General features: G+C 43.4%; 1 protein-coding gene across 1 annotated transcript in view; it reads right to left on the reverse strand.

The window, feature by feature from the left end:
• Nucleotides 1-416: 416 nt before the first annotated feature.
• AR (androgen receptor) overlaps nucleotides 417-12,505 on the reverse strand; it is a 77,968-nt gene continuing 65,879 nt past the window's right edge. Inside the window, exons 6-8 of the mRNA XM_064368986.1 lie at nucleotides 9,308-9,438; nucleotides 8,286-8,443; nucleotides 417-7,364 (exon numbers count right to left, since the gene is read on the reverse strand). Coding sequence (XP_064225056.1) covers nucleotides 7,209-7,364; nucleotides 8,286-8,443; nucleotides 9,308-9,438 — 445 coding nt within the window. The 3' untranslated portion in view covers nucleotides 417-7,208. The remainder of the gene's footprint in view (nucleotides 7,365-8,285; nucleotides 8,444-9,307; nucleotides 9,439-12,505) is intronic.

The raw sequence follows: 12,505 nt of genomic DNA on the forward strand, positions 1-12,505 counted from the left end.
AGGCCCCTGAAAATAGTGAGGATGTAAAGGAGCCCATTCTTTATCTGAAACTTGGTTAGAACTGGGCAGTGATGTCACCATTTTATGCTCCCACAAGGATAAGGATGTGAAGGTGGGGAGCTGGGATTTGTGTGGCTTTTCCCTAGCTGACAAGTTTGGGGTTTTTCAAGAGAAGTTGGGATGGGCTGCCAGTGTCCATCTGTGCTTTCTAGCCCAAATTCCTTGTTATTTTGATGGTCCCAGGTCAGCTTATGCTAAGGTCACCACAGGGCAAATTTGTAAGCCTTGTGCAAAGACTTTAAAAAATATATGAAAATCAAAATAGCATAACACCACCAGGCATGATACCAACTCTTGACTGCAATAAAAACAACCAATAAAAAGAGCTAATTAAAAGAATTCCGATGACATTCATCTGAAGTTTTAGATTTCTTTATGTTTTAACAAATTAACAACAATGATAAGAGGACATTAGCAGCTTTTCTTGGTTCTCTTTGCTAACAGAAACTCAATCCTGCAGCCACAACAGGAGATGCAGCCAAGTTTTAGCTGGCAGACCAGCAAGCCAATATTTTACACAATAGATGACATTTCTGAAAGCAGAGGCAGAGACAGACCCAAAGTCACACATGTAGTCCAACAAACAAATTTCTGCCATTTTTAATTGTATTTAGAGCAACAAAAGATTCCAAGATTACAAAAAGAGAACAGAGCACTAGCACTTGGCGCTGGTCCTGCTGCCCAGTGGAGGCCAGGTGCCACTGTGAGAATTGAGCCCCATCTAAAGTTTCAAGCCAAATTGTTTCTTTTAAGAAAATCTTTGTATGATGCTTTCTTTATTTCCCTCTCTCTTTCTTTGTTTTTTTTCCTTCAACATTGAAAATTAATTCTTATCTCTGTTTACATAGTCTGCTCCCTCCTGTTGCCAGATTAATTCCAAGGACAGCTCAAGAGTGTCATGTCTGAGGCACTCCCTAATCAGTGTTCTAGTCTAGAGGAAAGCAGAAAGGTATCACTGGGTTGTGAGGGGACTTCTTTTTTTTTTTCATGGGTCATTCTGACGGTGGCTGCTCTCACCATCCAAAAGTGGCTTACGGGCTAGGACAACCCCACAGGCACTTCACTGTAGGACAGTTAGCACCGGGGGTAAGGTTGTGAGAAAATGCAAACCTGACTTGACTCCTCTGCAGAGTACAGGTTCCCACACTGTGAGGTAGCAGCCAAAGAGGGAACCACCAGAGAAACAGTATTTCAGAACTGTCTTTCCTTTGGTGTATGGATATGTGTGCGGTATAGTCGTTGGTGGGCAATGGAATCTGCAGCTACATGACAATCTTATTAAGTAGCTTATGTGGGAAGTGCTTCAGGTCACAAGGACCACCTGTTCTAAAGCTTCTCATTTAATTCCATAGGCTCAGAGATGGGTGGGGAAAAGAAAAAACCCAGTACCCTGCTATAGTGAATTGGAATCAGAAGCCAATAGATGCATATTACCTACTTTCTGGCCAAATCAAATGGGGGTAAATCAAAGCTGAGTCAAAAGCTGTGTTTTACTATAAAATTCCATCTGCTGAATTCAAACATCTACCACTCTTTCTAGGGGTAAAAAAAATTCCAAATGATTTGTTATCTCATCTGAAATGTCTGAAGAGGATTGACTAATATGGATTTTTCTGCTTTCACCTAGAAATGGTTGAGTTGGGAGGCCCTGGGCAACAGGTCTCAGCGTCAGTCTTTGTCAAAGAAAAACACCCTATCTGTGGGCAGAGATGGACCTGCACCTACAGAGATACAACTTCTAGTACACTGACAAGTTTTAACAGAGAAAAACACAGTTTCATTTGTCAAAATCTTCATAGAACATATCCAAAACCAGAATTACAGCACACAGACACCCAGTAACAAGAGCACCTCAATTGCAGGTGACGAAATTTGTGTGAAACATGGAGCGCTTGATCCAGGTTCCAATGCAAGAAACTGCCTTTTTCTCACAAGGATGGTGAAGAGCAAGGAACAGTTCTCTTCTCCCAACATGTCAGGTCCCATTAGGGGGCCACTGGCCAATCACTTGGGTAGGCTTTTGGCCCCAAGTCTGGGCCTTCCCTGTGGTAAATCCTAGCTAGTTCGAATGGGTTTTTGCCACCCTTTCCACATTCATCTGTCTTGAACTAGTAAAGTACAGTGCATCATGTTGTCTACTCTTTTTCTCCCTCTGCCCTTTCACGAGGCCTGTAGGTCAGACCCAATAGGGGAGAAAACTTTTAGTTATCTGATCAATCTAGGTGTCTTGTCTGTTCTGAGAGAGTTTCCAAAACATAACTGCATCTTCTTTCACAAGTACATGGCATCAGGTGTAATCTGGAACCAAATATAAAGATGCAGAGAGAAATAAAGCTATCAGAACACACACACACACACACACACACACACTATATATATATACATATATATATGTGTATATATGTTTATGTGTATACATATACATATATACATATATATATTTCAATTTTGGAACATGAATACAAATATTCATTTACATTATATTTCAACCTTCTGCCTTCAACTGCAGAAAACTTTTTGCGCCATCCAAAGTGGGCAGAAATAAGGATTTCTGCCTGCTGTCCCTCTAGTGCAAAATCTAGTTCTTTAAATGCTCACCTTATTAACAAGGATTTCACATCTTCAGATAAGCTAACAAGAGCACTAGGAAACACAGTGGCTAAGAACAGCTCCATCTCCAACCATGCAACGATGGAGCTTCAAGAATTTGCTCAGCAACTATTAGAGAAAACGAAAGCCAGTTCTGCTTATAAAATCACTTATTGAAGGACCCATAATCCCATTTTCCCCAAATTATTTTCAATTCTTCTAAACATGTATATTACTAGGGAAAAAAATCTCACAAAGCTCTTATAAGTCAGTCACCAGCAAAGTCCTTTAGCCTGTCTTTGGATAGCTTATTAAAGAGGCACTAATGCTTGCTCCCTCCCTGTCCTTATAAATTTTGGTATCTTAGCAGATACAATGTAATCTTTGGTTACATAATGTGATACTTTCGTCTCTCTTTTTAAAAACCGCTTTACAAGATTTTCAAAAAGATTAATGGTGAGAACAGATTTGCCTACAAAGGCAACAGGGGTAGAAACTTCCCTTTCCAAGAAATTGAACGTGCTGAATGGCTTATTTTGACTTTAAGTTTTGGATTTGATCTGGTGCTTTGGCATTCCTGATTTCCATAACCTCTTGTAGTGGGTCAAACATGAAAACCACTCCCTTGGACCAGTGCCCTCTCACCTGGGCAACTGGCACAAGATAATTCATAGACAGCCAGCCTCTTACTTTTCCAGGGCTATACAGGGGCCATGCTCGGGTAGTTACTGGGCTGTCTGGAGAGTCTCCTGAAATGCAGCTTTGGTGCAGGGCTGGGAAGGGGCAGAGGAAGGGGCTTGGGCCTTTATGCCCTGCCAGATATCAAGGGAGAGAAGGGGGAAAGGCCACATCTGTGCTGTGCCTAATGAAACAAAACACTTAGAAGCTACTTGAAGCTCAATGTTAGCTCATTTGTGTCAGTATCATGTGGATGGTGGACATATTTTTTCTAAAGTACAAGTCAAATATAACTTATTGTGTATGCCTGTATGTATTTAGAAGTAGAGCATGGACAGAGAGGGACTCTAGCATCAGCACATTATTTCTCAACCTGGACAATTACCTCAACAACTACCCAAAGGACAGAATGAAGCTCTCTCTACTTTTTTTTTTAGTGCCAGTGAACATACATAAAAATATATGTATTACAGATTTTCTTTTTTCAAAGATATATGACAGTCCTTCAAAATATCCCTTTCTCATAGTAAGGGAATTTAAAAAAATAATAAACTTTCCAAGAACAACAATATTGCCTATGACATAGAAAAAGCTATGAAACAAAGAATCCAACAACTCCCATGTCAGCTCAGAAGCCAGGCCCAGGCGAGCTGCCCAATGAATGAGAGCTGAAACTGCCACATGACTCTTTTCTTTGACTACATAGTTCGTGGCCCTGGCAGCTGTCTGCTGCTCAGCATAGACAGGGCCTTCTCCATGGTGCTCCTTCTTTTTCTCTTCCTCACTCTGTGTCCACATCAAGCACTGCCAGCTTGTTTGGAGATGGTCCCTGTGACTTGTCCGGTGAGTGATCCACATCTTCTAGCTCACCAGGTAAGTGGGTCTGAGTGGCCAGTCCTTCACAGGTGAGTACAGTTTACCAACCATACCAACTCTGTTTGTAGAGCAGAGTGCATGCAAAATGAGACTTCTGTCAATTACATTGGCTGGAACATCAATGGCCATAAGAAAACAAAAAATCCTCCCTTTCATCCATGGGAGAACACAGCCAAGCTAAAATTTCCTATGTTCACTCAAATCCAAGCACAGAAAGAGTAGGCCTAAAGTCCTATGTAGGCTCTTTTTCCCTAGTCTTATCATTTGGAAATTTGGAGTAATCCAGTTGTTGCTTTTAATTACACTGCTGTTTCACTGATTTTTAGCTTTTGCAAACGAAAAATACATATTCATAAAGACAAGATTCATAATTGGGTAATCCATAAAGATGAAAAATTTGATAGAGAAATGGAAAGGAGAGCTTCTAGTATTTACAAGGAGAGATATGAGAATGATATAATTCAAGCCATGTGCCACAAAAGATGAAAATCATTCCAAAACAGATGTAAAGGACCTATTAAAATGTAACCTAGTGTAACTGAAAAAAGTGGTGGATTTTTTTCTGTTTGAAACAGCTAAAAGTGATTCTGTACATGAGCCAGATGGTGTAGTAATAAAGAAAACCAGAATGTGTCTATCCCACCCCAGAAAGGGAACCTGTCAGCTTTAGTTTTCTCCAGCAGTCTTGGATTGGCATATTACTCATCTTTGGTTCCCCTCTGCCTTGTTATTTAAAGAAGCTGTTTTGCAAGTTCATTTGGCTATTAATATCAATGAAGAAATCAGTGAAGGAAACCCTTGTGGATCATATCATGTCACTCAGAAACTGTTCTCTCAACAGAGTGAACCAATTAAAATGGGCAGCTTGGTGACTGACCCTTGATTTTTTGAGTTCAACAGATGAGATTAAGAGCTAAGTAAGAAGGCAGTGGCCAAGATGAGAAAGTAGGTGGACATTTTCTCTTGCACTTGGGGTTGGAGAGTGAAGTCAACAAGAACACAGGCGTGCCAAAAGATAATATAAAATCACTGTCCCAGGGGCATACCCTGAGTTTTCATGGGTGGCAATGTATTGAAGCTGCACCAACCAGACCTTTCCAAAATAAGTCATTGTACTGTAGAAAGTCTCAATGGTTCAGACTCCCTCTGACTAAGAGGCAGCAACAAAGGTAGGGAATCTGAGTGAGTATGGGCAATGCCAGAGCCCAGAATCAGCAGCAGAGGAGGATGATGCGTAAACTCACCAGATGGTGTCCATCTGGCTTTAGGCTTTGCTGCTGAAGCTTTTAATTTAGTAGTCAGAGTCTCCTCTTTGTTCCTTCTCTATTCTCATGACTTCTGCAGGTGTATATGCTGGGTGGCAAGAAGAGCATTTGTAGTTTCTGCTTCTAGTGTCTTCAGTCTTCTCACCCTGGTAATGGAGTTTTCTCTTCAACCCTGATCTGAGCAGCCCCTTTAGCTGCTCTAAAGAAGGAAGTGAACACTTCTTCACTTGCTGGGAGGGTATCATCTCTGGGGGACAAGGGCAAGATGCCCAGCTTGTCTGATCCCTTTGATGCCTTCTTTCCAGTTTGTCTAAGGGCTCCAGCGATCTGACAGTTGGTAAGAAATCTTCGCGACTACTGGCATCTGCAGATAGATGTCAGAGCTGTTGGCCTGCTCACCTTCTGGGTGGTGGGGGCTCTTAATAGACAATCTGTGAACGTGCCCAAAAGAAGTGAACAGGCTTCACCACCATGGCTGAAATGCAGTGTGATGAAGTTCAGGCCCACGAAACACTGAAGGGAGGATGGAAGGTGCTTGTGGCTTCATGGAGTTTGGCAGAAAACTTCATTCAGGTCTTTTAAAGGTGGGGAAAAGGTAGTGGCAGTGAGAGTTCAACTATTCAGTCAGTGTCCTAAGCAGGAGAACAGCCAAAGTATAATTTTCTTCTCCTCTGACTTCAGCTTCTTCCTGACTGACACATGAGAAAGCAAACCTGGATCCAATTGGGGCCCTACAAAGGGTTAAATTTCTGCTCTCCTTCTTCTCAGTGGACTGACTCTTCGGTGAAAGTCGCCAAGTTTTGGCGAAAGAGAACATTCAGTTCAAAGGTCTTAGAAAAACTGTTGAAAGTCAATTTGAGGGTGGAGGCAGAAGAGTGAGAGAGAAAACGGTTTGGGGGTGAGACGTTAACATGCAGACAAATTTTCAAGAACAAGCACATTTTCAGTATAATGAATTGCTCTACGGTTGAGCAGTCTAGCCCCCAGGGGCCAAGGCTGTGGGCAGGTATTGAGATCTATCTGCCCTCCTTGTTCTCTCCTCTCTCTGTCCACCCCCCTGCCCAAATCAGCTCTGGGGTCACCTTGCCCTCTAATGGCAATAGCCATTGGCAGAAAATAAAGTCTCCCATGGAGGGAGGAGATGAAAAAATCAGTAACTCCCCATGGGCCTGCAATTTTCACCTTCTAGTCACTGTTGGCCTCTTTGGGGATTTCTATATGTTTATTTTTATTTATTTATTTATTTTTGAAGAAGAAGAAACACTAGCAAGGTTATTTGGCTTATTTTTTGTTTTGTTTTTACCTTTTTTTGTTTGCTTGTTTTTGTTTTCCCCAGATAAATTGAGCTCTTTAAACTTCCTGTGGCATAAGATAAGTAAACGTTTGTGTGGCTGGCACACAGAGTAGTGCTGTAAACAAGCACAACTTGACACTGGGCCACATGAGGATCATCACAGATTTAAAGGCATACAACACCATTGAAAACACAGATAGGAGCCACAATGGGGAGCAAAATCTGAAGGTGCCATGGGAGGGTCAGATAGGGAAGGAAGAAGAAAAAGAAAGAACTGAAAGAAAATAAAAGCCCAGCAAATAGAACTCGGAAACATGTCCATGACACTGTACATCAATAGAGGAAATTCCCCAAGGCACTGCAAAGGAGTAGTGCAGAGTTACAACAGGCAGAAGACATCTGAAAGGGATATGGAGTGGGATGGGGAAATGGGGGCTTCCAATGCTTCACTGGGTGTGGAAATAGATGGGCTTGACTTTCCCAGAAAGGATCTTGGGCACTTGCACAGAGATGATCTCTGCCATCATTTCTGGAAAGTCCACGCTCACCATGTGTGACTTGATTAGCAGGTCAAAAGTGAACTGATGCAGCTCTCTCGCAATCTGCAGGGAATAATAAGAGAGAGAAAAAAACAGGGTTGACAAGGAAGTGGCCTCTGCTAGATGCTTCCCCAACCTCTGAGTTTTAATCTTTCAGCCTTTTGTTTCCTCCCCCTTTCTTTCTTGGTCCTCCCCTGAGGTTTGTGTGTGTGTGTGTGTGTGTGTGTGTGTGTGTGTGTGTGTGTGTGTGTGTGACAGAGAGGGAGAGAGAGAAAGAGAAAGGGAGAGAGGGAGAGAGAGAAAGAGAAAGGGAGAGAGGGAGAGAGAGAAAGAGAAAGGGAGAGAGGGAGAGAGAGAAAGAGAAAGGGAGAGAGGGAGAGAGAGAAAGAGAAAGGGAGAGAGGGAGAGAGAAAGAAAGAGAGAGAGAAAGAGAGAGAGAGAGAGAAAGAGAGCGAGAGTGAGAGAGAAAGAGAGCGAGAGTAAGAGAGAGAGAGAGAAATGATCTCCATGGAGTCTCTGAGGGCTCACAAGAGATGTCTTATACCATTGCAAGTTCTCTGACTCAGGACTTCTCCAGTACCCCGGCCTCTGCCCTCTCTCTCTCTCTCTCTCTCTCTCTCACACACACACACACACACACACACACACACAAACACACAGACAAACTCAAATGAACATGACTCAAAGTAGAGGAAGAAAAACATCCAGGTCTATTTTGTCTGCCTAGAGAATTCATCTGCTCTAAGTCCCTTCCCTGAGTACCACTGCTCTGTTCTCAACTCCTCCACCCCTTTCACAATATCCAGCTGGGACACTGTGACCCGTGTTTCTTTCTTCACCACATTTTCTTCCTGGACCACACTCAAAGCCAGAGGGGAATGGAAGCACCTCCCAACAGGTGGTGCCAGATCCTAGAGAAGCATATTATCATTTGGCTCTATCAGGCTGTTCTCCCTGATAAAGCACCCTCCATCATTTGCTTACAGGCTGCACAGAGTCCAGGAGCTTGGTGAGCTGGTAGAAGCGCCTTGAGCAGGATGTGGGATTTTTTCTTTTGCATGCAATGATACGATCGAGTTCCTTGATGTAGTTCATTCGAAGTTCATCAAAGAATTTTTGATTTTTCAGCCCATCCACTGGAACTGATGTGGGATGAAGACAGAATGGGGAGGGGAAGCATGCCCATGAAGGAGCATTAGACAAAGCACCAACTTTTCTGACCACAAACTTGACCCCCACCCCCACGGGGAACCATCTGCTTGGCTTCCTGTTAGTTGAATTCTGTGTGCCTGGGGCCTTCAGTCTGTCAGGGAGATCTCAGGGGAAAGGATAGCTGGGTCCGATCTGAAGGGAGTCAAATAAATCCAGTTTCCTGAACCTTTCCTTTTCTACTCTTCTCATATACTCATTTTTTAGGAACTAAGCTTTTATGGCATTCACAGTTCAATTCTGATTTAGACAACTAAAGCACATAGCTTTGAATATCAAATTTTGCCTTTCTCCCTCAATAGGAGCTAAGAAAGGGCTCTTCTTAGAAAAGACATTAAAGAAAGTTCCTTGGCTGCCAAACAAACCCTATCTGAGTTGCTTACATAGACCTCCTCCTGTTGGCAAAAGAGGAAATCTTTCTAGGAGGAAATGCCTCCTGCTCCTCTGTCCTGCAAGGAATACAAGGTGGTCCATGTCTGTTTCTAAACCAGAAGCTGTGGAAAAACTCAGAGACCTGCTGTAACCAGTCAAAAAGTCCTTGTCCCAAAGAGAGACTGGGGATAGATGGGGAATCTGATGGAGGTTGAATTCTCGCCAATAAATTGGCTTCTAGTCATGAAATTGTTTCTTGTTAGGAAAATGATGCTGAGGGAGAGTAGAGTGGGGATGGGGCGTGGGGAATGAAGAAGGGAAATGTCCAGGAGCTGGCTTCTCTCTGATAACCTTTTAATGGCAATAGTAGTCCCCTCTGAGTCTCTCTGTCCTCAGGGGCACTCCTTGCACATCTAGGCACTTACTAATGCTGAAGAGTAGCAGTGCTTTCATGCACAGGAATTCCTGGGGAGTGATTTGGAGCCATCCAAACTCTTGAGAGAGGTGCCTCATTCGGACACATTGGCTGTACATCCGGGACTTGTGCATGCGGTACCTGGGAAAGAGACACAGAGGAAGAAGAGGAATGAGGAGAGGCTTGCAATAAGCTCAGAGGGAATGTCTCTGGTTGTCCTCCCTCCCCAGGTTCTCCAAGAAGAGCTTGCTGTTTCTCCTGCTGGTGCTTCAGGGACTAGGAAAAGGTTTTTTTCTCTTTCTTTTCCAAACTCCTGACATCCTGATAACTATTCATCTTCCCTGGCCAGGATATGGATTAGCGCATGGAATTTCCAGGTCTCTGTGCCCTTTCTGTTTTCTGAGTTGGGGACAGGAAAGCCTAACCAAATAAACACAATGGGGTAGGCACATGGTCTCCCTGACTACAGTTCTAATATCCCCGCTACAGCCAGAACCAGAACCTGCCTCCCAGGCAGCTCAACAGTAAGGATTTTTAGCAGAGGCCCCAATAGTCAGCTCTTAACTTCAGGACACCAGGATTCGCAAATATTTTGGTCGTCCTGTTGACCCCTTTGCCTCTGGCCTGGAATACTAGAAATTTAATCTTTCTTCAAAACTCCCAGTGAAGGAGATTCCACATTGTTCTTTCAAAATGAGTTCCAATGTTAAATCTGCCAGGGAGTGTTTTTGAACGTCTAATCTAAATGTCCCCTGCTGAAGAAGAGCCCATTCCCTCATATGCTGACTGTTCCTTTCCACAGTTTAGGAACTTTAGACATATGTGAGCTGCATTTATTATAGTCACTTGTGAACAGATCACCACATTACCACCTATAAATTACATGGGGAAGTGGCCAAGGCTTGGCCAGCTTTTCAAGGAAGAGCAACCTCTCGGTTCCATGGCTGGCCATGGCATACCTCTAAGAGAAGACACAGCATCTTCATGCTAGTAGGTCTTCCGGTTTTCAGCACTTCAAAAATCCTCTGTGTGTGTGTGTGTGTTGGTGTGTGTGTATGTGTGTGTATGTTTAAGACAGAAATTGTGTGTGTTTAAGACAGAAATTGATTGTGTGTTTAAGACAGAAATTGTGTAGCATGTGCAGAAAGGTAAGGAAATTTGACACACACTTAAGTGGTGAAGACGAAGACCTCCCAGATGGAGCCTAAAGGCTGTGGTTTGACATTTTGGTTTCCAAGCCACTAGCCTACTCCACAGGATGAGCAGGCCTGGTATTGTCTGGGTGGAAGCTCAGCATCCTATCTCAGGGATCTTGGATGTCCTGGAGAAAGAGGGAAGGGGGCAGATGGTGTAGAATTATTCAACTCAAGCTGAAGCCAAACTGGAAAGAGGAAGTGTTTAGATGGTATCACAAATCAATCGAGTAGAACAGTGTTGCTCCAAGCTCTTTCACTGTAGAGAATTTTTTAGTAAGATTGGCTGACCCTGAGGTCTGGCCCTGTTCCAGTCTCCAATATACTTTCCCACCTCTGTTGATGACAATACTGCAATCTTTTTTTTTTACCATTGAAATCACAATCCTGAATTGAGGATTCCTACAACATTGCTGCGGGACTCAGCAGCAGAAAAGGTAGGGAATGGAGAAAAGAGAACGGAAAAGGAAAGGGAAGAAATTTGTAGGGAAAGGGAACAAAAAAAGGGAAAAAGAGAAAAAAGACTAGGGAGAGAGTTAAAGGAAGGAAAGAGAGAGAGGAGAATGGAGGGTAGAAAAATGAGGCAGAAATGAAATTCAGGAGGAGAGCAGGGTTGGTGGGAGTGCAAGAGAGAAAATAAGAGGAAAAATAAAGATTGGAAAACACTGAGCACAGTGCCTGACACATAGCAGGTGTTCAATAAATGACATGTAGGAAAGTGCTATTATAATACCCTCAGCATTCTCCAGATAAAATTTGAGGCACATAGATGTTCAGTAATTTGCCCAAGGTCACACAGCTAACATTCAAGCTCATTATCCTCACAACATGTGATCTGTACAAAGAGGAAAGGAAAGGAAAAAAAGGGGCTGATAATAGGGTGTGATGTTGAAGAGATAACAAATGAGTTGACCTACGTTGAACAAGTTCCTATCTCTCTCTTTAGGTCTGAGGCTCCCCATTAGCACCTTAGGGAGGCTGGCAGGGATTAGTTGCTCTCAACTGGAGAGTACTGCCTCTTCAGTGGGTGTCAGAAATGTGTGGGAGCAGTTTGGGCTTTCAGAATGACTAGAATCCTATTTGGTATAGAGTAGGCTGGTGCCAGGTATGTTAACTATATTCTACAGTGACAAAATTATTTTTCCCAAAATGTCAGCAGAATCCATGTTGAGAAACACTTATTTAGATGCTTGTAGATACTCTGAGAGATCTAACATAGTGGCTTCTTACAGGAAGAATAGGGATCCTATTGTTTCAGGAGCCCTGGAGTTTGGTGGGTCTAGGCCTCTGACCCTGTGGGGAGGCCTTTTTATGAGATGAACAAGACTGGACCAGAACGCTGAGGTGGGACACCACTTGCTTACTCAGAGGTAGAGAAGGAGATGAGGATTTAGAGAACAACCAATTATCACCTTTCAAAGCTCCAACGGTCTCAGGGCTCTGGGGAAGCAGTAAAGCATGGAGTTGATTCAATTGCTTAAGGGCAACAGGGGTTTGAGGTGGGAGATGAATAGTTAGGGGGCTTTTCAAGGATTGCTCCAGAAGATGGCATCATAGGCAACTTTTTGGAGGTCTGAAAACTACAAAGCAGTTTGTGCCAAAAGTCCAGTGGTTATTCTTAGCTTCTGGCTACCAGGCTGGCAGGGTTGGGAGAGGGCAGCTGGGGACGCTCACTCTCCTTTGCAGGGCAGTGCTGTACTGGAAGGAACGACTGGCCTGTAGATGTTATTTTAAGACTCTTCTGGGTTAGAGGGCTGAAGAGGGGGAAAGGTCAATTCCTGTCCTGACTGGAAGGATTCTCTGTGGTGAGACTAACTCAAGGTCCTTGGGAAGATTTCTCTGGCCAGCTCCATTCACAATGCCATCGAGGGACCTCATACAGCAGACATAGAAAAGATTACCAAGCCTGGCTGAGGTGGGAAGATCATGAGGTCAGGAGTTTGAGGCCAGCCTGGCTAACATGGTGAAGCCTCATATCTACCAAACATACAAAAATTAGCTGGATGTCGTGGCAT

Source organism: Aotus nancymaae, unplaced genomic scaffold (genome assembly GCF_030222135.1).
Source record: "Aotus nancymaae isolate 86718 unplaced genomic scaffold, 86718_ANA_hifiasm-v0.15.2.pri h1tg000081l, whole genome shotgun sequence".
In the NCBI taxonomy this organism is placed as follows: Eukaryota; Metazoa; Chordata; class Mammalia; order Primates; family Aotidae; genus Aotus; species Aotus nancymaae.